Below are 23381 nucleotides of genomic sequence, written 5' to 3' on the forward strand. Positions count from 1 at the left end.
ACGCGTCACGGTCTTCGCGTTACAAAAATACATCGAATTTTACAGTTTTCACAATCTCCGTGGCTTCGAAATTACATAGAATTAAATACACATTTTAGAACATTGGCTAAAAATGATTTCGAAAAAAATTTATATAAATTAATGAACAATGCAGTGTTTGGTAAAACGATGGAAAATGTGCGCAATCGTGTCGATGTTAAATTATTAACAAAGTGGGATGGTCGGTACGGTGCAGAGGTAATGATTGCGAAACCAAATTTCCACAGCAGAAGCGTTTTTTCAGAAAACTTAATCGCTGTGGAATTGCGTAAACTCGAGGTGAAATTCTACAAACCGATTTACGTGGGTATGTGCATACTCGACATATCCAAGACATGTTTGTACGAGTTTCATCACGAGTATATGACGCCAATGTATCGCGACAAATGCCAGGTAATGTACACCGATACGGATAGTCTCATATATCACATTGAGTGTGCGGATGTGTATGAGAATATGAAGCGCGATATCATCAGATTCGACACGAGCGATTATGCAGTGGATAATGCGTACGGTATACCGCTTGTAAATAAAAAGGTACCGGGCCTGATGAAGGACGAAAACAACGGTACCATAATGACCGAATTCGTTGGGCTCAGAGCAAAGATGTACGCGTTACGAGTGAATGGAAAAAAGGATACGAAGAAAGTTAAAGGTGTCAAGAGTAACGTTGTTGCGAGAACGATAACGTTTGACGATTACACGCGGTGTTTGAAAGAAGAAATTGAAATGACGCGTCAGCAGTCGTGTATACGATCTAAACTGCACCAAGTATACACGATCTGCGAGACGAAAATTGCTCTGAGTCCGTACGACGATAAGCGGTATATCGTACCCGAAACCACCGATACGTTACCGTGGGGACATTATAGAATACCATTGTAAATAAATGTATATTTTATTTATTATTAATTGTATATTTTGTACATAACCATGTATATATTCTTATATTTAATACATTTTATGTATTTTTATATTATTAAATATTTATATATTAAATTATTTATATAGTTTATATGTATATTATTTTAATAAATATTTATAATACACTATTTTTATGTATCCAAGAGTTGTATGATTTATTCATTCCCAACCATTTCACGTATACATCATCACCCTTTTCCCGCAAAATTTTTTCCACGAGATATACGTCGGGATTAGCGACGCGTTGTAATTCGTATTCGTAGAATCCTCCAGCGACGGGATCTCCACGCGAATCTTCGAGTATGAATGTCGTGGGATTAGTTTTCTGCACCTCGACAATCTTAAAAACTTCGGTCGTCCAATTAGGTGTGAAACCTTTTTCAAAGATGGTCTTGTATTTGCTCACGCGTACAGAATCGCCTACTTTAAATTTTGTCGGAGCCGCAATTTTTACGTTGCTATACACCGTATTTAAAAGTTTTTCAGCGATCGCTGGAGTGACATCGGCAGGTCTCATACCGATAGTGCGATGTTTTCGCGTATTGTACTCTGCAACAAGTCGAGATAGCTTGTCGATCCATTTGTAATTTCCGTTGAGCGTAAACATTTTCCACATATTGTTTTTCAAAGTACGGTTGAATCGTTCCGCGACCGAGGCTTTCATAATGGAATACGTCGAGTAATGATTAATGTTGTGTTTCTTCATGAGTTTCTGCACACTCGCGTTGTAAAATTCTTTTCCTCTGTCGGTTTGAAAATTTTTCGGACACCTTTTATCGTCTCCAATAATCTTTGCGATCGTTTCGGACATTTCGTTTCCGCTCTTACTCTTGAGCGGTACGGCCCACGCATACTTGCTCAACACATCGATAACTGTGAGTATGTATTTATGACCCTTGTTGAGTCGAGAATACGAACGCATGTCAACCACGTCCGCCTGCCACAGATCGTCGTATCCGCGTACAATGACGCGTCTTCGTGGAAAATTTCTTCTCGCCGGAGCATGTAGTTCCTCGACAAGTTGTCGCTTTTCGGAGGTGTTTATCTTCTTTCGCACGTTTGATCGAGGCATAATTAATATTGCGATATTAGTATCTCTCGTTTACTATGTCGAGTCAGATGTTGCATATCTCAGCACATTCTTTATCTCGTCCATCATTATTCGTAGCGCCTGCACGTGTGTTTCAAGCGTGATAATTTTTTGTTCAATTTCTCCCTGTCGATCTCTCAAAAGTTTATCCACGTATCGTTTGTTGACGGCGTCAGTATCAGTTTCCGGTTGCGCTACACGTTGAATCTTGCGCGACCTTGCGTCAAAGCCGGTAGTAGTCTGGCAGAGAGCGTTATCGCGAACGTAATTTCTCAATAATCCATTCCATTGATAGTACAAATTATTCGACGTTCCGAGCGATAATCCAAATTTATTAATCGACATTTCAGTACCGAGAACTTTGACCGAATGACATGTATCGTTGACGCATAGTTTAATTTATAATAATGCCAGCCTCGCGAAGTTCTTCGATAATTGACAAGATTTCATTGTCGTGAGCATTGTTGCCGGCTCGACGCGAGGCGTCCAGCAATCGCAAACGATTTACCAATTCGTTGGGATCGTTCCAATGCACGTAATCGATCATGTTGTCGCTTAGCGTCATGGTGTGCGGCGCGTCTATACCTCTTCCCACCTTTCTATCGGGGAATAATGGTGCAATTATATATTTGTACTTGTATCCTTTGTTACTTTTAATAGGATTATTAACTTTGTTGTCACGTTTATGCGCATTTGTTGCTTTTAATATACTTTGATATTTATACAAATCGTCTTGAGTGTATTTTTTATGATTGGGAAATTTTCTAAAAATCAAATCGTAGATACCTTCGGATCCCGTATATTTTATTCCATCGATAATTATATTATCTTCCATGTCCACATCGAAACGTTTATCACCGAGCATCATTCCTTCGCTGGTAAATTTAACACCGTAGACGTAATCCATACTCTTATTTTTATCAACACTCATGATAGCTCCTATATATTTTTGCGCTAGTGGACCAAAATGATCTCGGAACGTTTTCTGACCTTCGGACGTTTCTAATTCATGTCGGACCGATGTTACAAACGAATCGGGCGTGGTCTCATAAATTTCTTCGACGGACGGGGATGGCATTGTTTGACGCGGTTGTACTTTTATCGGAGTAGAAACAGTAGCCATATTAGAAAATTGTTTCCTTCGTTTTGATCGATTCGGTGTCGAATATATCGGCGAATCGTTTATCGGCATATTTATCCGTGCTCGCTTTATTCCTTGCTTCGACTCTTTTATTTTTTCCTCGTGCTTCTCTCCAAACGTTAAACTCAATGGTTCAATTTTCGGCGCATCAGATTCCACAGTATTTTCGATAAGCTGTTTTAAAGGTTCGGTAATTGGCTTAAATTGTCTTTCCAATGCAACGTCTTCCTCCATTTTACCAGTTTTCAAAGCGCGATATTTTTTGCGAATTGATTCGCTCATTTTTGCAATCTCTATCGCAATCTTTTCATGATCGCCGTTCATGATGCTCGATCGATGTGTCGATGACGACTGATCGCTTTACGGTATCGCGAAATCGTTAAATCCTCTTCTATATCGTCCATTGATCAACATGCTGTCTTTATCAATGACTACGAAGCCATATTTGCGTTGCCAACATTTCTGACACAATGCGCGGAAATCATCGTAAGACATGTCGGTATTTACATGATCGTTGTACACATGTTTCAAATTTGTACCGTCTTGTTTAAATAAAATCAAAAGATTCGCATTATCGCGTATAAGATGCTTAGGTATCTTGGCGTACGTTTGACAAAGATAGAAACAGTCGACGCTCGAGTGTCGACCCATTGCAAAGTATTCTCTTATCGTATCTTGCTTGTCACATGCCACGTCATCAAAGATAAAGATGGAATTCGGAAGCGCCTCGCTCGGTGGAATGACATCGCTGTTATTAGAGAATGTAAAATAACCAATTTCGTCTATAGGTGCTAGTAAATTTTCCAAATATCTATATTTCGGTTGTTGAAGCGATTTCGAGTATACGTACATGTTCTCGAAACGTACACCATATGGACTTTCTATCAAACTAATCAACACGTTTGTCTTACCGCAGTTTGAAGGGCCGCAAACGATACCGCGTATAGTAGTCGGTAGCATGTTTCCATGCTTGCGTACTTTTTTCTCCGATATTAGTCTATCATCGAAATTTGATACTTTGATTATCCGCGCTTGTCGCACGAACCGCATGTTTTCTCTTTCGAATCAATTTTGCAAATGATCACGAGGGGGAGACCTATTTATAGAGGTGTCTCAACTCGAAACCGTTCAGTATCAAAATGTTTCTCCTTCTGTCGGATGAAAGAGACATTTTCCGGCTTACCGCTGAACAACTGCAGTATATCCCAAAGATTGTTTTACTACAAAATTTTGGTGATTACGTGGAACGATTGTGGGACAAGCTTCCAGAATATATAAAAGCTGATTCGGAGGTTCGACAATATCGTTCGTGCATGCGACATTACAATCAGCCGTGGCAGCGAACGCACATCGACGGTCCGCCACCGTTAATAAAAGATTGCTACGAATGTCAGCGAGAATCGTAAGAGGTAGCGGTCTCTTAAATCGTGCGATAAACGCGCTTCCCATCGAATTACATATTCCCGGTTATCAGTTTTGCGGCCCGGGAACACGATTAGAGAAACGATTGGCTAGAGGCGATCGAGGCGTCAATCCATTGGACGCCGCTTGTCGCGAGCACGACATTGCTTACTCGCGAAGCAACGACCTCGGTCAACGACACGTCGCGGATCGCATACTAGCTGCAAGAGCGCGAGAACGCATTACCGCGAGGGATTCGACTCTTGGCGAAAGAGCAGCCGCTACGACTGTTTGGGCGGCAATGAAGGCAAAGACAAAACTCGGCATGGGGATGAAAAAGCCATCGACGACAAAGAGGAGGAAAAAACGAATACTTCCAGTAGCGAAACGTGGTGGTATTTTACCACTTTTACCGTTGTTGGGAGTTGTCGGTTCTTTGGCCGGCGGTGCGGCGGGAATCGCAAAGGCGGTAAACGATAGCAAGGCGGCGCAACGTCAGCTGGAAGAGTTGCAGCGTCACAATCGCGCTATGGAAGGTCGCGGACTTTATCTCGCTCCGTACAAGCGTGGACAGGGATTCTCAACAAAGTCTAAGAGAAAAAAAAAAACGTCGAAAAAACATTAAAAATGCCTACGGGTGCGACAACTAACGTGCAATTGGAACAATTGGTGAAACGTATGCACATACCGTTCTTTAGAGGTGTTTTCATGCGCAATAATTTACCAATAAGCGGTGTACGACGAAACGAGAGCGGTATCGTCAATTTGGATGACGTTGATGGTCCCGGTACTCATTGGGTAGCGTACGCAAAGAGGGGAGATCGTGTCGTATATTTCGACAGTTTTGGAAACCTTCGACCACCTAAGGAACTTGTGCGATATTTCGGACGAGTGAAAATTGAATACAATTATGCATCTTATCAAAGTTACAATCAGAGCATCTGTGGACAGTTGTGTTTAAAATTTCTTCAAACAGTCGACGATCAATTTAAAGCCTGACAATCCATCGTCACGACTCAGTATTCGTTCGACATGTCACTGACACTTACGTTGACTGGCAGAAGCAGCGTTCTCGCTGTAAGCTATTTTCCCGCTATAGATTTGACTGATGCCGATTACGAGCTTGGATTAACGGATTTTGAAACTTATCATATGATACCAAACGTAAATTTTTCGAATAATAAATTTTACTTTGGCAACGACGACAAAGAAATTACGATTCCCGAAGGATCGTACGAATTGCACGCTATAAATGACTATCTCAAACGTGCAATTTTGCAAGATGAACACCTTTCCAGAGATGTTGAAAACGATTATGATGAGGAATATCCAATAGCGCTTCGCGCCAATCATAGCACGCTAAAGAGCGAAATCAAATGTGCCTACAGAATAAACTTTACCAAACCCGACAATGTAGGATCCTTGCTTGGATTCTCATCGAATCGTATATTGCAACCTCGCGAGTGGTACGAATCGGACGAACCGGTTAATATTATAAACGTAAATATTATTCGTATAGAATGTAACGTGACTACTGGTGCGTACAGCAATGGCATGCGCGTACACACAATACATGAATTTTCACCGAGCGTACCACCAGGATATAAGATATCGGAAACGCCAGCACAGATCATTTACCTGCCGATCATCGTACGGAGCATTACGGATTTAACGATACGTATTGTGGATCAAAGAGGTCGATTGCTCGAGGAGAGGAAATTACCGTAAGATTGCATATACGGCGGCGACAAACATAGTATGCTCGTGCTGAACGAAACGGAGCACGCGAGAGACAATACTTTTACGAGGGACAATACTATTGCGGTATCGGGTGACAATAATAAGATAGCCATTAAGAAGAAGTTGAGCGCGTTGAATCGTGAATTTTTAAAATCATTGGGATTCATCGTACGAAAAGAATGATTGATATTTTGAATATCGGAGGTGAGCCAGTCTTTGACGATCGCATTGTCAAGATTGAGACTCATACATACAATCCGTACGCCAATACGACGCTTGGATACAGCGACGAGATACGAATACCTATACAACATCAGGATTTGTACACGTTACCGTGTGAAAGCTTTCTTTACATCGAGGGAAGGTTTAATGTGCGTAAAGCGAATGATGAAATGAAGGTTGTATTGGGAAACAATTGTGTCGCATTCATGTTTGATGAGCTTCGATACGAACTCGACGGAGTAGAGATTGATCACAACAGAAATGTTGGAATAACTTCGACGCTCAAAAATTATGTCTCTCTAACGCACCAGAAAAGTATAAACTTGAAGAACGCTGCGTGGGATTTGACGTACAATGGTGACAAAAATTATTTCAACTATTGCGTACCGCTCAACATGCTGCTGGGATTTTGTGAAGATTATAAACGCGTTGTGATTAACGCTCGTCATGAATTGATTTTGATACGTTCGCGCAACGATAATAATTGTCTATTCGGACACCCATCGTCGGAAGCAGAGATTGAATTACTCAAGATACAGTGGCGTATGCCTCATGTAATATTGAATGAGATTAATAAATTGTCGATGTTGCGAATGTTGGAAAGCGGACGATACTTGAACATGAGTTTCAGATCTTGGGATCTATACGAATTTCCTCTGCTGCATAGCACGACTAAGCATTCATGGACCGTGAAAGCTGCCTCCCAGCTAGAGAAACCACGATACGTGATCTTTGCACTGCAAACTGGTAAAAAGAATTCAGTGTCACAAGATGTTACATTGTTCGATGACTGCAAATTGGCCAACGTTAAACTCTATTTAAACTCGGAATTTTATCCCTACGATGATTTAAATTTAGATTTTGAAAAAAATAGATTCGCCGTTCTATTCAACATGTACTCTCGTTTTCGCAAATCTTATTATGGATGCGATAACAGCACCACGCTATTAACCATTTCAAAGTTTCTACATTGCGGTCCTCTCGCGGTCATTGATTGCTCGCGACAAAACGAGTCTGTCAAAACTGCTACCGTGGACGTGAGAATAGAGTTTGAATGCAGGGAAAATATATCGGCGAATACTACCGCCTATTGTCTCATCTTGCACGATCGGGTTGTCGAATATAATCCATTGACCAATGTAGTCCGCAAAATTACATAAGTCAGCAAATATCCCCTCCATTGCATATGAAAAAATATAAAAGATTGAGATGTTTGACGATCGACATCAGTCTGCGATCGGATCTTGTCATCATGGCTGTGCCAACGTTTGTGGATCTACAAGGATTTATCGTTGACAAAAATTTTGTCGTGAAGGAAGCTGCTGTTCTGAGAAAGGGATCCATACTTTCTCATTACATTTTTACATGTCCCGAACCATGGCACATGCTCACAAAATCTGAGAGATGTCAGGTTTTATGGTTGATGAAAAATCACCATGGATTATCGTGGAATGATGGACACGTTTCATACTGGAAATCGAAACGTTTAATTACGACGGCGGTGATGGGTGCAACGGGGGAGGATGATGATGCGTCATCTCTCGTGTACGTTAAAGGGCATGAAAAACGGCAATGGCTAGCCGATATACTGGACAATGATGCGAGAAACGATGTGATTATCGAAACTTTGGATGCAGATTATGAGGATGTAGCTTCTTTAAATAAGTTAGATGTTAAGAATACTGTACGTTGTGAAAATCATGTAAAAAATTGTGCCTTAGAAAATGTATTTAAGATTTATAATTGGTGGTTGAAACATCATGATAATGATTCGTCGAATCCATATTTATAATAAATTGATGATGCAATATATTTTTATCGTCTTTCTTATTCTCTCCTTTCTTTCCTCATCTCTATCTATGTACGTGTGCAGTATCGTGTTTCCGTACGCGACACAGCTGCCACAGATATTGTATTTCGATACTATATTGTGGTATATGATAAAATATTTAAATATTTGATAATTGAATATAGTTTTGCGTTCGATAGTCGTTGATTTCCTTTCAACAGTTGTTCATTTCCGTTCGACAACCGTTCATTTCCGTTTGATTCCGTTCGACGGGCGTTCGTTTCCGTTCGATTACCGTTCGTTTCCGTTCGACGGGCGTTCATTTCCGTTCGACGAGCGTTCGTTTCCGTTCGATTACCGTTCAATTACCGTTCGACGGGCGTTCATTTCCGTTCGATGACCGTTCAATTACCGTTCGACAACCGTTCAACGAGCGTTCGTTTCCGTTCGATTACCGTTCGACGGTCGTTCATTTCCGTTCGACGAGCGTTCGATGACCGTTCAATTACCGTTCAACGAGCGTTCGTTTCCGTTCGATTACCGTTCGACGGTCGTTCATTTCCGTTCGACGAGCGTTCGTTTGCGTTCGACAGTCGTTCGTTTCCGTTCGATGACCGTTCGATAGCCGTTCAATTGCTGTTCGACGAGCGTTCGTTTGCGTTCGACAGTCGTTCGTTTTCGTTCGATGACCGTTCGATAGCCGTTCAACGGTCGTTCATTTCCGTTCGATGACCGTTCGTTTGCGTTCGATAGTCGCTTATTTCCGTTCGATGACCGTTCGAGCAGGGTTGACACATTATATTATAATGTTATATTATATCATGCATACTTTTGTCTTACGAGGCGTTTTTGGTAAAGCGATAATGATATGTCCCTATTCTAAAGTTTCGTGTCGAGACGTTTGTCTCCTCACAAAGTCGCGATATGATAATATTAATATTATATTATATTATATACCACGCTGAGTTGCATGGGACCGTACTTTTGTCTTACGACGCGTTTTTGATATGGTGATAATGTCGCATCTCTACTATAAAACCTCGTGCCGGGACCTCGTTGCCTCGTCAGAAAGAGTTTAGAAGTTCTGAATCGTGTACGTGTAAAAGTTAAAAAAAAAAAAAAAAAAAATAATGGATCGCGTAAATATATACCCTGTATGGAAAAAAACATTATTCGATATATTATGTGTTGTGTTCTTAAAGCTGATGTTCCTATGGAATGTAAGTATTGAATGTATTATGATTATTTTATAAAAATTGTAAAAATTGTGTATTTTTAAATAAATATTTTTGATATAGTTTCAGGATGAAGTCCGGATACCGGGCTTCATCAATATTGAAAGGAGGCAATGGGTGAGGACGGTGCGTCGGGCTAGGAGAAGCCACTTTTTATATATGTGGGGCGACACCCCGGAGAGTCGCCAGGTCGAAGATATTTTCGACCTGCGGCGGCTCTTCGGGGAAGAGCCCCACGAAGAAATAGAGGAATGGGTCATAGAAGAAGAGGAGCAGGAGGAGGAAGAGGAAAGAGAAGAGGATGAGGAAGAGGAAAGAGAAGAGGAGGAAGAGGAGGATGGGGAAAGAGAAGAGGAGGAAGAGGAGGATGGGGAAAGAGAAGGGGAGAATGAGGAGCAGGAAGAAGAGGAACAGGAAGAAGAGGAACATGAGGAGAATGAGGAAAAACAAGAGGAATGGATTGACAGATGTAAGTGTTTTTTATAAATCTTATCGTAATATATTTCTATTAACGCTGCATCTATTTCTGTTCCAGAAGCGGCCTCCCCCTTAGCCCGGCGCATCGCCCCCTCCCCCTTATATATATATATATATATATATATATATATATATATATATATTTTTTTTTTTATTTTATATTATATATTTTTATTATATATTTAAATTTTATATTTTATATTTTATATTATATTATTATTTTATTAGACACACACACACACACACACACACACACACACACACACACACACACACACACACACACACACACACAAAATTGTATAATACACGCACACATTTAAATAAATTTTATATTTTAATTTAAAAAAAAAGAAATGTATTTATTTACGCGCCTCTCCTTGCGTTCCCATCCTTTGCGTCTCTCTTGCGCTAATTGTAAGAATTTATCGTTCTCTCTCTCTCTTTCGTACGCGCTATCGTTCTAACAATAAGTCTCGCGTTAGTTGTAAGTCTCGCGATATCTTCGTTCTCGCTCGCACGCGTTATCTTAGCTATTATCGTTCTCTCTCGCATACGTTGTTCTCGCGATATTATAGTTCTCTTTCGTATGCGTTCTCTTCGCGCTATTATCGTTCTCTCTCATTCACAAGCTCGTCGCTATCACTCACTTACCTTTGCGTCGTCCTTCTCCCACCTATGCAGCATCTTACAATGCGTCGTCCTTGTTCCACGTTGACGTCATCCTTGTCGTATGTTGATGTCGTCCTTGTCACACGTTGATGCCATCCTTGTCGCACTGTCCTCTTCACACACTTTACGCTATCCTTTTCAAACCAGTGCACCGTCCTTCTCACACGTGGACACATCGCGGGCCCGCCGCGGATCCCCCTTCTCCTCGCGGACCCCCTCGTCCATCGGTCGCGCCGCGGATCCCCCCTACCCGCGCGGACCCCCTCGTCCATCGCTCGCGCCGCGGATCCCCCTACCCGCGCGGACCCCCTCGTCCATCGGTCGCGCCGCGGATCCCCCCTACCCGCGCGGACCCCCTCGTCCATCGCTCGCGCCGCGGATCCCCCCCTTCCCCGCGCGGACCCCCTCGTCCACCGGTCGCGCCGCGGATCCCCCCTACCCGCGCGGACCCCCTCGTCCATCGCTCGCGCCGCGGATCCCCCCTTCCCCGCGCGGACCCCCTCGTCCACCGGTCGCGCCGCGGATCCCCCCTACCCGCGCGGACACCCTCGTCCATCGCTCGCGCCGCGGACCTCCCCTACCCGCGCGTGACGTCATCATCCCCCGCACGTGACGTCATCATCCCCCGCACGTGACGTCATCATCCCCCGCACGTGACGTCATCATCCCCCGCACGTGACGTCATCATCCCCCGCATGTGACGTTGTCATCATCCCCCGCACGTGACGTCATCATCCCCCGCGTGACGTCACCCCCCCCCCCCGCGTGACGTCATCATCCCCGCGTGACGTCACCCCCCCCCCCCGCGTGACGTCATCCCGCGTGACGTCACCCCCCCCGCGTGACGTCATCCCCCCCCGCGTGACGTCCCCCCCCCCCGCCGGTTCCCCCTCGCCCCTCACCCCCCCTCGGAGCCCCTGGGTTAGAACCGGCCTAGACTTACTACTAATAGTAATTCATTAATGATAAATTCTTGAACGTCGCCAGTAGATAAAATAAATGAAAGTAATTTAATCGACCACACCGGCAATATTTATTGATGAAAAAATTCACAACGTTTCGACCATGGGTTTTGGTCCTTATCAAGTGAACTGAAATTATTACATATAATATAAACAAATGAATTACAATAAGATGTGACCAAAAAATGGAGAAAGAAGAAAAAATCATATACATACATTGTCCTAGGTAACTAATACGTGGTGAGAAATAAAGAAATCACTGTGTCAAGTCATGTCGACCTCTCGATCCAACACAAAGAGAAAGACTAAACCGCCTTTATTAGTCTATCATAAATATCGTTTAAACTTTCAGTGTCCTTTTGTAAGTTAACAGTGTTGTCAGACTTTTTGATGAAAAACATTTCAGCAATTTCTCTCTTTCTCACATGTCTCTCATTATGCAGAATAATCGGTGTTGACCAATCGAAGTCATGATTAAGTTCCAGTTTATGTTTGCTAACCACAGAAAGATTGCTTTCGTGCAATTTAATGTTGCTGCAATGTTCTTTGATACGAGTGCCTAAATGTCTTTTTGTTTGGCCAATATATGACATATTACAATTTTTACAGTTTAACTTGTAAACGACCTCAGTCCTGTTATTAATAGGCAATCTATCTTTTCCACGTTTGATTAATGAATTCAGTTTATTAGGTACATTATAGACAACCTTCAGACCAACATTTTTAAAAAGGCGACTAATCTCATCGTTCAAGCTCTCTACAAACGGCAACGAGATGTAACATGATGTAGTCGCATTATCACATTCCGTATTCATATTTACATTGTCGCGACGTTTCAAAAATTCTAGTCTTTTTTTAACGTAACGGTTTGTAATTTGAGTTGGAAAACAATTGTTGGAAAGAATCTGTTTAATAATATCGATGTTCTTAAAATGAAATCGAGCGTCAGATAATAAAATTGCGCGGTCAACAAGGCTATAAATGGTGTTAATTTTATATTTAAACGGATGTTTGGAATGAAAATTAGTGTATCTATTAGAACAAGTAGGTTTTCTGTACCAATCCGTCAAAAGCCGACCATCCGAGCGAATAACAGTCGTGTCCAAAAAACCAATACGCGAATCAAACTCAGTTTCATGTGTAAATGTCAAACGTTGATGATAGTCATTGAAAGTCGATATAATCTCGTCAATTTTTGAGCGTGGAACAATGGTAAAAATGTCATCAACATATCTATAATACAGCGGCACATCAAAGCTCAATAAACTCAAGCAATGCGTTTCTAGATCATCCATCACGATATTTGCCAAAATAGGTGACAAGGGAGAACCCATGGGGCTACCAAAAATCTGTTCGTAAAACTGTCCATTAAACGAAAAACTAGTGGAATCCAAAACCGTTTCAATCGCGTATAAAAACTGAGACAAGTTAAATTTAGTGTTAGGCGCAATGTAATTCCAACGTTTAGTAACACCATTTACAACTAAATCTTTAGGAATATTAGTAAAAAGTGCAGCAACATCAAGTGAAATCATTAAATCGTCATCGTTAATAAATTTATCTTTCAAACTATTGGCAAAAGTCCAACCATCCTTAATGTGAGATTTAGGTTCCAAAATCGAAATCTGTAGTATATCGTGAATGTATTGCGCAACATTATATAACGGACTGCCAAGTGATGACACAATAATCCGTAGTGGAAAACCCGCTTTGTGAATCTTAGGCAGACCATAACACCGCGGCAAGTTACCATTAGTAGAGTTTAATTTTCTATATGTAGTCTCATTAATTAAATCGTTACTTCGCCAGGACTTAATAATAGTATTAATTCTATTGGTTAATTTTCTGATCGGATCCTTATTCAATTTTCTATAAGTACATTGATCACCCAAAAGAGCCTCCATCTTACTCACATAATCACTTTTGTCCATGATTACTGTGACCTGACCCTTATCAGCCCTGGTGACAAACAAATCATCATTATCACGCAAGAACCGTTTACAAAGAGAGAATCCCTTAAGAATATATCTGTCTACAGAGCTAATATGCTTACTCTCACAAAGGAATTTTTGGAGAGAATTGGCGATCGAAATTCTGGTCATTTCAACAGCTTCCCTGGGGATGCGATTATAATTGATTTCAAAGTTCTTCAAAGTCTCAAGAACAACACCCAAGCGGTCGCTCTTAAAAGACTGATGCACCGGTAACCCAAAATTGTCACCAAGACTCAGAAGTTCAGAAACTCTATCGGGAATATTCTTACCACTAATGTTAATCAGCCAACGCGCTGTGTCGATATTGTTGAAAGGATTAAAAGCTTTATTATTATTAGTCAAATTGTTGAATTTCTTGATTAAATTAGATTTTAATCTGTTGGTAATTCTTAAGAACCTCCGTTCATTGAACTCAAAAAATCTAAGAACAAGATCTCGTGGTAAACCTTCACTGAGTGCTCTTTCGATCCTTTCAACGTTGGCACGCAAATAATTTAGGTTAAAATTAAGATCTTTAATTTCTAAATTCAGCAATCTATAGCGGAATTTCTTAGTGGTTTTTTCAAAAGAACGGTTGATGCTGCTACTATGAAATGTGATGTTGGCCTTTAACTTGTCAATATGGGAAGGAATTAAATCGTGGCTCCTGCATCGAAGTAAGAAAATAAGTTGTTGATTAGCGGTACAGATCTTCCTCTTATTGTTAATCCATGACTTCAACAAGGTCGTGTAAGTATTGCCAAACCGATTCGTAATCATTTGGAAAAACATGTTAGATTGCGGAAGCTCCATAATTAGGTCCAGGAGCGTAAAATCAATGATAAATTCTTGAACGTCGCCAGTAGATAAAATAAATGAAAGTAATTTAATCGACCACACCGGCAATATTTATTGATGAAAAAATTCACAACGTTTCGACCATGGGTTTTGGTCCTTATCAAGTGAACTGAAATTATTACATATAATATAAACAAATGAATTACAATAAGATGTGACCAAAAAATGGAGAAAGAAGAAAAAATCATATACATACATTGTCCTAGGTAACTAATACGTGGTGAGAAATAAAGAAATCACTGTGTCAAGTCATGTCGACCTCTCGATCCAACACAAAGAGAAAGACTAAACCGCCTTTATTAGTCTATCATAAATATCGTTTAAACTTTCAGTGTCCTTTTGTAAGTTAACAGTGTTGTCAGACTTTTTGATGAAAAACATTTCAGCAATTTCTCTCTTTCTCACATGTCTCTCATTATGCAGAATAATCGGTGTTGACCAATCGAAGTCATGATTAAGTTCCAGTTTATGTTTGCTAACCACAGAAAGATTGCTTTCGTGCAATTTAATGTTGCTGCAATGTTCTTTGATACGAGTGCCTAAATGTCTTTTTGTTTGGCCAATATATGACATATTACAATTTTTACAGTTTAACTTGTAAACGACCTCAGTCCTGTTATTAATAGGCAATCTATCTTTTCCACGTTTGATTAATGAATTCAGTTTATTAGGTACATTATAGACAACCTTCAGACCAACATTTTTAAAAAGGCGACTAATCTCATCGCTCAAGCTCTCTACAAACGGCAACGAGATGTAACATGATGTAGTCGCATTATCACATTCCGTATTCATATTTACATTGTCGCGACGTTTCAAAAATTCTAGTCTTTTTTTAACGTAACGGTTTGTAATTTGAGTTGGAAAACAATTGTTGGAAAGAATCTGTTTAATAATATCGATGTTCTTAAAATGAAATCGAGCGTCAGATAATAAAATCTCATATCTCGTTGCCGTTTGTAGAGAGCTTGAGCGATGAGATTAGTCGCCTTTTTAAAAATGTTGGTCTGAAGGTTGTCTATAATGTACCTAATAAACTGAATTCATTAATCAAACGTGGAAAAGATAGATTGCCTATTAATAACAGGACTGAGGTCGTTTACAAGTTAAACTGTAAAAATTGTAATATGTCATATATTGGCCAAACAAAAAGACATTTAGGCACTCGTATCAAAGAACATTGCAGCAACATTAAATTGCACGAAAGCAATCTTTCTGTGGTTAGCAAACATAAACTGGAACTTAATCATGACTTCGATTGGTCAACACCGATTATTCTGCATAATGAGAGACATGTGAGAAAGAGAGAAATTGCTGAAATGTTTTTCATCAAAAAGTCTGACAACACTGTTAACTTACAAAAGGACACTGAAAGTTTAAACGATATTTATGATAGACTAATAAAGGCGGTTTAGTCTTTCTCTTTGTGTTGGATCGAGAGGTCGACATGACTTGACACAGTGATTTCTTTATTTCTCACCACGTATTAGTTACCTAGGACAATGTATGTATATGATTTTTTCTTCTTTCTCCATTTTTTGGTCACATCTTATTGTAATTCATTTGTTTATATTATATGTAGTAATTCATTAAATTAACATATTTATTTTTATAGTATATATTCTTTAAATATTCATAAAAGAGTAACTATTTATATTTTCATATCAAAGAGTCATTAATAAATTCGGAAAATTTTTATATAAAATGTAAAAATTTGATGCTAAATTAACGATTAAATATAAGCGTTATAAAATTAGACGAACGCCTTTGTTATAGAAACGCGAGTCAATTATTATAAATTTTATGATATGCTTTCCGTTAGATTTATCTATTTATAAATTGCATATCGCGCGGAGCTAAATATTCTTAAAATAAATTATTAAATTATGATTGCGAAAATACCGTGTTCTTTCCGTGTTCTTTCCGTGTTCTTTCCGCGTTCTTTCCGCATTCTTTTCGCATTCTTTCCTCGTTCTTTTCGCGTTCTTTTCGCGTCCTTATAAAAGATTACCGTTTTAACAAAAGAATTTTATCGCTGTCCCTCTCGTCAGATAATATTCCTAAATATTGCTAATTAAATATAAAGAATTATCGAATAAGAGTGTGAAGATTCGATGTGATAAGTCAACGATTAAATATTAGCTATCACAAAATTTGACGATCACCTTCGATATTATAGGTTCGCGAGTTAATTATTATGAATTTAATAATTTGCTTTTCAGTTATATTTGTATTTATGAATTTCGTATCGGAAAATATTCATAAATAAATTAATAAATTACGGTTGCGAAAACACCACGTTCTACCGCGTTCTTTTTGGCGTTCTTAGACGAGAATATCGTTTTAATAAAAGAGTTACATTGCGTCATCGACTTTCCATCGTTGGTGCCGTCAACGTGTCGCGGACGGCGGCATTTCGTTACCGCATTTCCGCGTTGCAGTATTCTCACGTCGTCGCGTTTTCGCGCTTCCGCGTTGGACTTTTCGTATAAAAATCCCAATTTCCTTATTGTCACGAGTCTCTACTTCCGATGCCAACTAACTGGGATGTTTCGAGTTTGCACACGTTGCTATGCAACGTACACTCTTGCTTCGTGCTTCGTCAAGTGATTCGGCCCGAATTAGTTAGAACTCGATCGATTGCTCGGAATGGTCGTCAATGTGTCCCTTCTCTTTGCTCGTCTACAGCCACACGCACTGCGTGTGTTAACCCTGTCGAGGAGTCGAGTGGATTCCCCTAGGCACGATTTTCGCTCGGTAAAAGGGGTTGCCTCCCCATTTTCTAAATTGCTGAATGTAAGCATTTAAAAAATGTGGGTATCCTCTTCTTTTGCCGTCTACTAGCCTGGTGTAGCATATAGCAACCGCGGGAGGCATAATATGTCCGGGCGGAGCACCTGAAATCGTGCTTAGCGGGTCCAGGTTCGATACGAGATAGGATAATTATGCGCGAAAAAGAGTTGGTGAACTTCATTTTCCTCTATTTCCGTCAATCGTTTCGTCTTCTTTCCGGTTTGGGCTTAGTCCTTGCTCGTTGTATCGTTGCAATCCCGACCGGTTGGCTCGAAGTTGATTCTCATAAGTGAAATGGGATTTTCGCTCGTACCGAAACCGGAAGAGCCGTCTAATGTATAGGTATACATATTAAGTATATACATCGCGCGATAAAATATAAAATTTTTAATATAAGTTCTTATACAAAATTATCGTTTTAACAAAAGATTTTTATCGCTGTCCCTCTCGTCAGATAATATTCCTAAATATTGCTAATTAAATATAAAGAATTATCGAATAAGAGTGTGAAGATTCGATGTGATAAGTCGACGATTAAATATTAGCTTCACAAAATTTAACGATCACCTTCGATATTATAGAATCGCGAGTTAATTATTATGAATTTAATAATTTGTTTCTTCAGTTATATTTGTACTTACGAATTTCGTATCGGAAAATATTCATAAATAAATTAATAAATTACGGTTGCGAAATCACCGTGTTTTTCCCGCGTTCTTTTCGCATTCTTAGACGAGATTGTCGTTTTAATAAAAGAGTTATCGTTGTTTCTTCGGTTAAATAAACGTTAATAAAAGTTGCGTGGCTCGTACCGCCGAGGAGTCGAAACGATTTTCATCATGGAGAATTATTTCTCACCGGTTCTTGTGAGATCCATTCGCGACGTCTAGTTCGGTGGCCTGTTAAAAGTTGGGAATTTTTATTGTAAGATTGGAACTAATCCCAGGTTTTCCTGGCAATTTCCGAAAGCAATGATTTCGGTAGTAATTCAACGACGATACGCTTCTTTAACGTCGAATTAATTTAAATAATAAATATTTAGATGAGAGAAATGTATCTTTTCTTTTCTTCGTTAAAAAAATGTTCTTCATTATTAGGATTGGTATCATTATTGTCTATATAATGCCAGAAAGATTTAATAGTAGATTAAATATGGATATAGCGTTGTGTATAAATTTTAATTTTTTAAATAATTTCATAATTTAATTAATTTTTATTAATTTTTATGATAAAAATGATTACGAACGAATATATTTTACTAATTATTAATTAATTTGAAAAAATTATTTTAAATACATGCACAAATTAACGTATCCAAAATATTTTTATAATTTTTGTTAATATAATATATTATATATACGCGAAATTATACATGAATGTTACATAAAATGTGCGAGTACTTAAAAAGAGACGAATCGAATGGGTACCCCTATATCAGTAAGATATTGATTAAAAGAAAAATATATTATTAATTTAAACGTTACAAGAATAAGAATCTAGATAATTAATCTAGAATTAATTATATATTTAAAATTATTTCATTTATTTTATTTTGAACACTATTCGAATTGAAATTTTTTAAATCTTGCTGTTATCGGGTTCGATTCGTCTCGCGCGCGACGGTACCCCAAATTATGTGTTCGCACATTTAACACAAACTCCAATAATGCATGTATTTTATTATTTATAAATATAATCGTTCGTAATCACATTTCAATAACAAAGGTTATATCCATTTAATTTTAAATAAAGAAATATATTTCTTAGTAATGGAAGAACATGTTTTCTGACGTGAATATCAATTTCGTGAATTGAAAATAATGACGAGGGATAATTGTCTTTGATTTAATACTGAAATCATTGCTATCGGAAATAGTCCGGAAGATCCAGAATTCGTTCCCTCCTACAGTGAAATTCCCGACGTTTAATGGATCACTTAACTTTTCTTCGCAGATTGATCTTGCGAAATCTGATGTAGAAACAAGATGTTGATCGTTCTCCATTTTTAAGATCGCTCCTCTTTTTATCGGATATGTCACTCGCGTATCTGCAATTGAATATTTTGAATATTATCGATTTATTTATTCGTCGCGTTTTATCGCGAATTTTAAATCGCGATTTATCTTATAAAAATTCGCAAGTAAATCGGTCGGTGAATTGTATATTCACAAACATTACAGACCTCAAATGATTGTTGCAATATTTTTGATTTTTTATACTAACGTGATAATAATTATATCGCGCTCGTGTCTATTGAGAGCTTCGATCATTATATTTACTCGTTGCGTTTTCTCGGGAATTTTAAATCGCGATTTATCTTATAATTTAATCGTTGACTTATACGTCGAAACTTTGTCTATCTTTCCACGTCTTTGAATATTGTCTTTTATAGTCTTCGCTAGTAGTGCAAATATTTTTTTTTACTATTTAAGAAGATGACCGATAATTTTATTAATGATTAATCGCGATTATTTAAATTATTATATAAATCTTATTAAACTGTATTAATTCACCGATAGTTAGAGATATAGTTAGATAGTTAAATTATTAGAGAGGGATTTTGATAAAATTATTTGTTCCGTTATTCTCTATTAAATGTGGCGAACAACGCGATTTTTTAATTATATGTTAATTATATTCAAAATTGTAAAGTCTTAAGATTCATTTTATTTTATTTAACTAATCATACGCGAGATGTATGTATTTTCAATATGTATTTTTCAATCGCGATATTTCTATAAAATAGCGTATTAATCGCAAATAAATTCGCAAATATTACAGACCTTAAATATCTGTCGAAATATCGTTGCACTTGTGCGTGATAGTAATTATATCGCGCGTGTCTATTATGTGCTCCGATTATATTATTAAAATTGTACATATCGCAATCAAATATTCCGAATATTGTCAATTTATTTATTTGTCGCGTCTTCTCGCGAATTGTAAATCGCGATTTATCTTATAACTTAATATAATCTTATAATTTAATCGTTGACTTATACGTCGAAACTTTGTCTACCTTTCCACGTCTTTGAATATTGTCTTTTATAGTCTGCGCTAATAGAGCAAATATTTTTTTTACTATTTAAGAAGATGATCGATAATTTTATTAATGATTAAAATCGCGATTATTTAAATCATTATATAAATCTTATTAAACTCTACTAATACATCGATAGTTAGAGATATAGTTAGATAGTTAAAGTATTAGAGAGAAACTTTGATAAAATTATTCGTTCCGTTATTCTCTATTAAACCCGTTATTCTCTATTAATTATATCACGCGTGTCTATTAGGGGCTCCGATTATATTATAAAAATTATACATATCGCAATCAAATATTCCGAATATTGTCGATTTATTTATTTGTCGCGTCTTCTCGCGAATCGTAAATCACGATTTATCTTCTAAAAATTTGTAATAAATTCTATATTCGCAAATATTATAAATCTCAAATGTCTCGAAATATCTTCGCATTTGTTTGATAATAATTATGTCGCGCGCTGTCTATTAGCGGTTTCGATTATCATATTACAAAAATTATGCATATCGTATTCAACTATTCCTAATAATCGATTTATTTATTCGTTATCGCTCTCTCGCGAATTTTAAATTGTTATTTATCTTGTACTTTAATCATTGATTTACATCGAAGCTTGATCTTTCTTTTCGCGTTTTGAATATTAATAATCTACATAAAATGCGCCAGTAATGCAAATACTTTCTTCTACAATCGGAAAAACTATCAATAATTTTATTAATGACCCTTTTGATCACGATTATTTATGTTTAAGCGTTATTTATATAAAACTAATTTCTCTATTCTTAAATTCTATTATTGTATGTCGATTATTAATAATAAATATCGCGTAATTCATCATGGCTAATCAGCCTTGTTTGGACTATGTAGAAATTTTTAATAAATTTTATTTTATACGTATATTTTGGATACTTTTGTAATTCTTTGTAATAATTTAAAATTATTCTTAAAAAGTTAAATTGAATTTCTTTTTAAAAATGTTTTAAAAATGAAATTTAAATTATCAAAATTATTTTCAAGAAGATTAAACACAAATTGCATAATTATAAATGTTCAAGATATATTTTAGCATGTCATATTTGATTTTCAAAATTAAAAATATATCATATAAATGTGTAAATTAATATATAGCTATAATGTTAAGTCCAAATGTTAATGCTATCAATATCAAATTATTTATGTTATTAAACATTTGAATAAATCGAGTACATTTATTTGATATTGATAACATCATAAATTATATTTTGTAAATTGTACTTTGTAATTAATAAATTGTGTTTTGTAAATTGTAAATAGTTATAATTGTATATTAATTATAATCTAATATTGATATTTTTAATTATTGACATAGTTGTATAAAATACAATTATAACTATAATTATATTACATGAAATTGTATTTACGATTGTAAATCGTATTGTGTCTATTTACGATGTAAATAGTTATAATTGTATATTAATTATAATCTAATATTGATATTTTTAATTATTGACATAGTTGTATAAAATACAATTATAACTATAATTATATTACATGAAATTGTATTTACGATTGTAAATCGTATTGTGTCTATTTACGATGTAAATAGTTATAATTGTATATTAATTATAATCTAATATTGATATTTTTAATTATTGACATAGTTGTATAAAATACAATTATAACTATAATTATATTACATGAAATTGTATTTACGATTGTAAATTACGTGAATACATTCTTATGTAAATTACACGAAAAATCATCGAAAGTATACGTATAATGATTATACGTATATATTATATATATATATATATATATATATATATATATATATATATATATATGATTATACGTAAGTATACGTATAATATTAATTCGTTAAATTAACATATTTGTTTCTATAGTATATATATTTTTGAAATATTCGTAAAAGAATAACTGTTTATATGTTCATATCAAAGAGTCATTAATAAATTCCGAAAATTTTTATATAAAATGTAGAATCACAAGTAAATTATTATAAATTTAATGATATGCTTTCCGTTAGATTTATCTATTTATGAATTCCATATCGCGCGGAACTGAATATTCTTAAAATAAATTATTAAATTATGATTGCGAAAATACCGTGTTCTTTCCGCGTTCTCTTCGCGTCACCTTCGCTATTATAGGGTCGCGAGTTAATTATTATGAATTTAATAATTTGCTTTTCAGTTATATTTGTATTTATGAATTTCGTATCGGAAAATATTCATAAATAAATTAATAAATTACGGTTGCGAAAACACCATGTTTTTCCCGCGTTCTTTTTGGCGTTCTTAGACGAGATTGTCGTTTTAATAAAAGAATTACATTGCGTCATCGACTTTCCATCGTTGGTGCCGTCAACGTGTCGTGGACGGCGGCATTTCGTTACCGCATTTCCGCGTTGCAGTATTCTCACGTCGTCGCGTTTTCGCGCTTCCGCGTTGGACTTTTCGTATAAAAATCCCAATTTCCTTATTGTCACGAGTCTCTACTTCCGATGCCAACTAACTAGGATGTTTCGAGTTTGCACACGTTGCTATGCAACGTACACTCTTGCTTCGTGCTTCGTCAAGTGATTCGGCCCGAATTAGTTAGAACTCGATCGATTGCTCGGAATGGTCGTCAATGGGTCCCTTCTCTTTGCTCGTCTACAGCCACACGCACTGCGTGTGTTAACCCTGTCGAGGAGTCGAGTGGATTCCCCTAGGCACGATTTTCGCTCGGTAAAAGGGGTTGCCTCCCCATTTTCTAAATTGCTGAATGTAAGCATTTAAAAAATGTGGGTATCCTCTTCTTTTGCCGTCTACTAGCCTGGTGTAGCATATAGCAACCGCGGGAGGCATAATATGTCCGGGCGGAGCACCTGAAATCGTGCTTAGCGGGTCCAGGTTCGATACGAGATAGGATAATTATGCGCGAAAAAGAGTTGGTGAACTTCATTTTCCTCTATTTTCGTCAATCGTTTCGTCTTCTTTCCGGTTTGGGCTTAGTCCTTGCTCGTTGTATCGATGCAATC

The 23381-nt window shown here is 37.3% G+C and overlaps 2 protein-coding genes across 2 annotated transcripts; one reads left to right on the forward strand and one right to left on the reverse strand.

Moving 5' to 3' along the window:
• Window positions 1-9503: 9503 nt before the first annotated feature.
• Window positions 9504-10153, forward strand: LOC145971651 (uncharacterized). The gene is made up of 2 exons (XM_083099557.1): window positions 9504-10050; window positions 10117-10153. Coding segments are annotated over exons 1-2 (312 nt in total). The 5' UTR covers window positions 9504-9740; the 3' UTR covers window positions 10119-10153.
• A 1844-nt stretch (window positions 10154-11997) lies between these two features.
• Window positions 11998-14478, reverse strand: LOC145971835 (uncharacterized). The gene is made up of 2 exons (XM_083099895.1): window positions 12771-14478; window positions 11998-12449 (listed from the first exon to the last, which is right to left on the reverse strand). The coding sequence occupies exons 1-2, from the start codon at window positions 14476-14478 to the stop codon at window positions 11998-12000; spliced, it is 2160 nt and encodes a 719-aa protein (XP_082956021.1).
• Window positions 14479-23381: the final 8903 nt, after the last annotated feature.

This window comes from Camponotus vicinus, unplaced genomic scaffold (genome assembly GCF_025532165.1).
Source record: "Camponotus vicinus isolate PSW18456_S1 unplaced genomic scaffold, iyCamVici1.0 SCAF_5, whole genome shotgun sequence".
Taxonomy (NCBI): Eukaryota; Metazoa; Arthropoda; class Insecta; order Hymenoptera; family Formicidae; genus Camponotus; species Camponotus vicinus.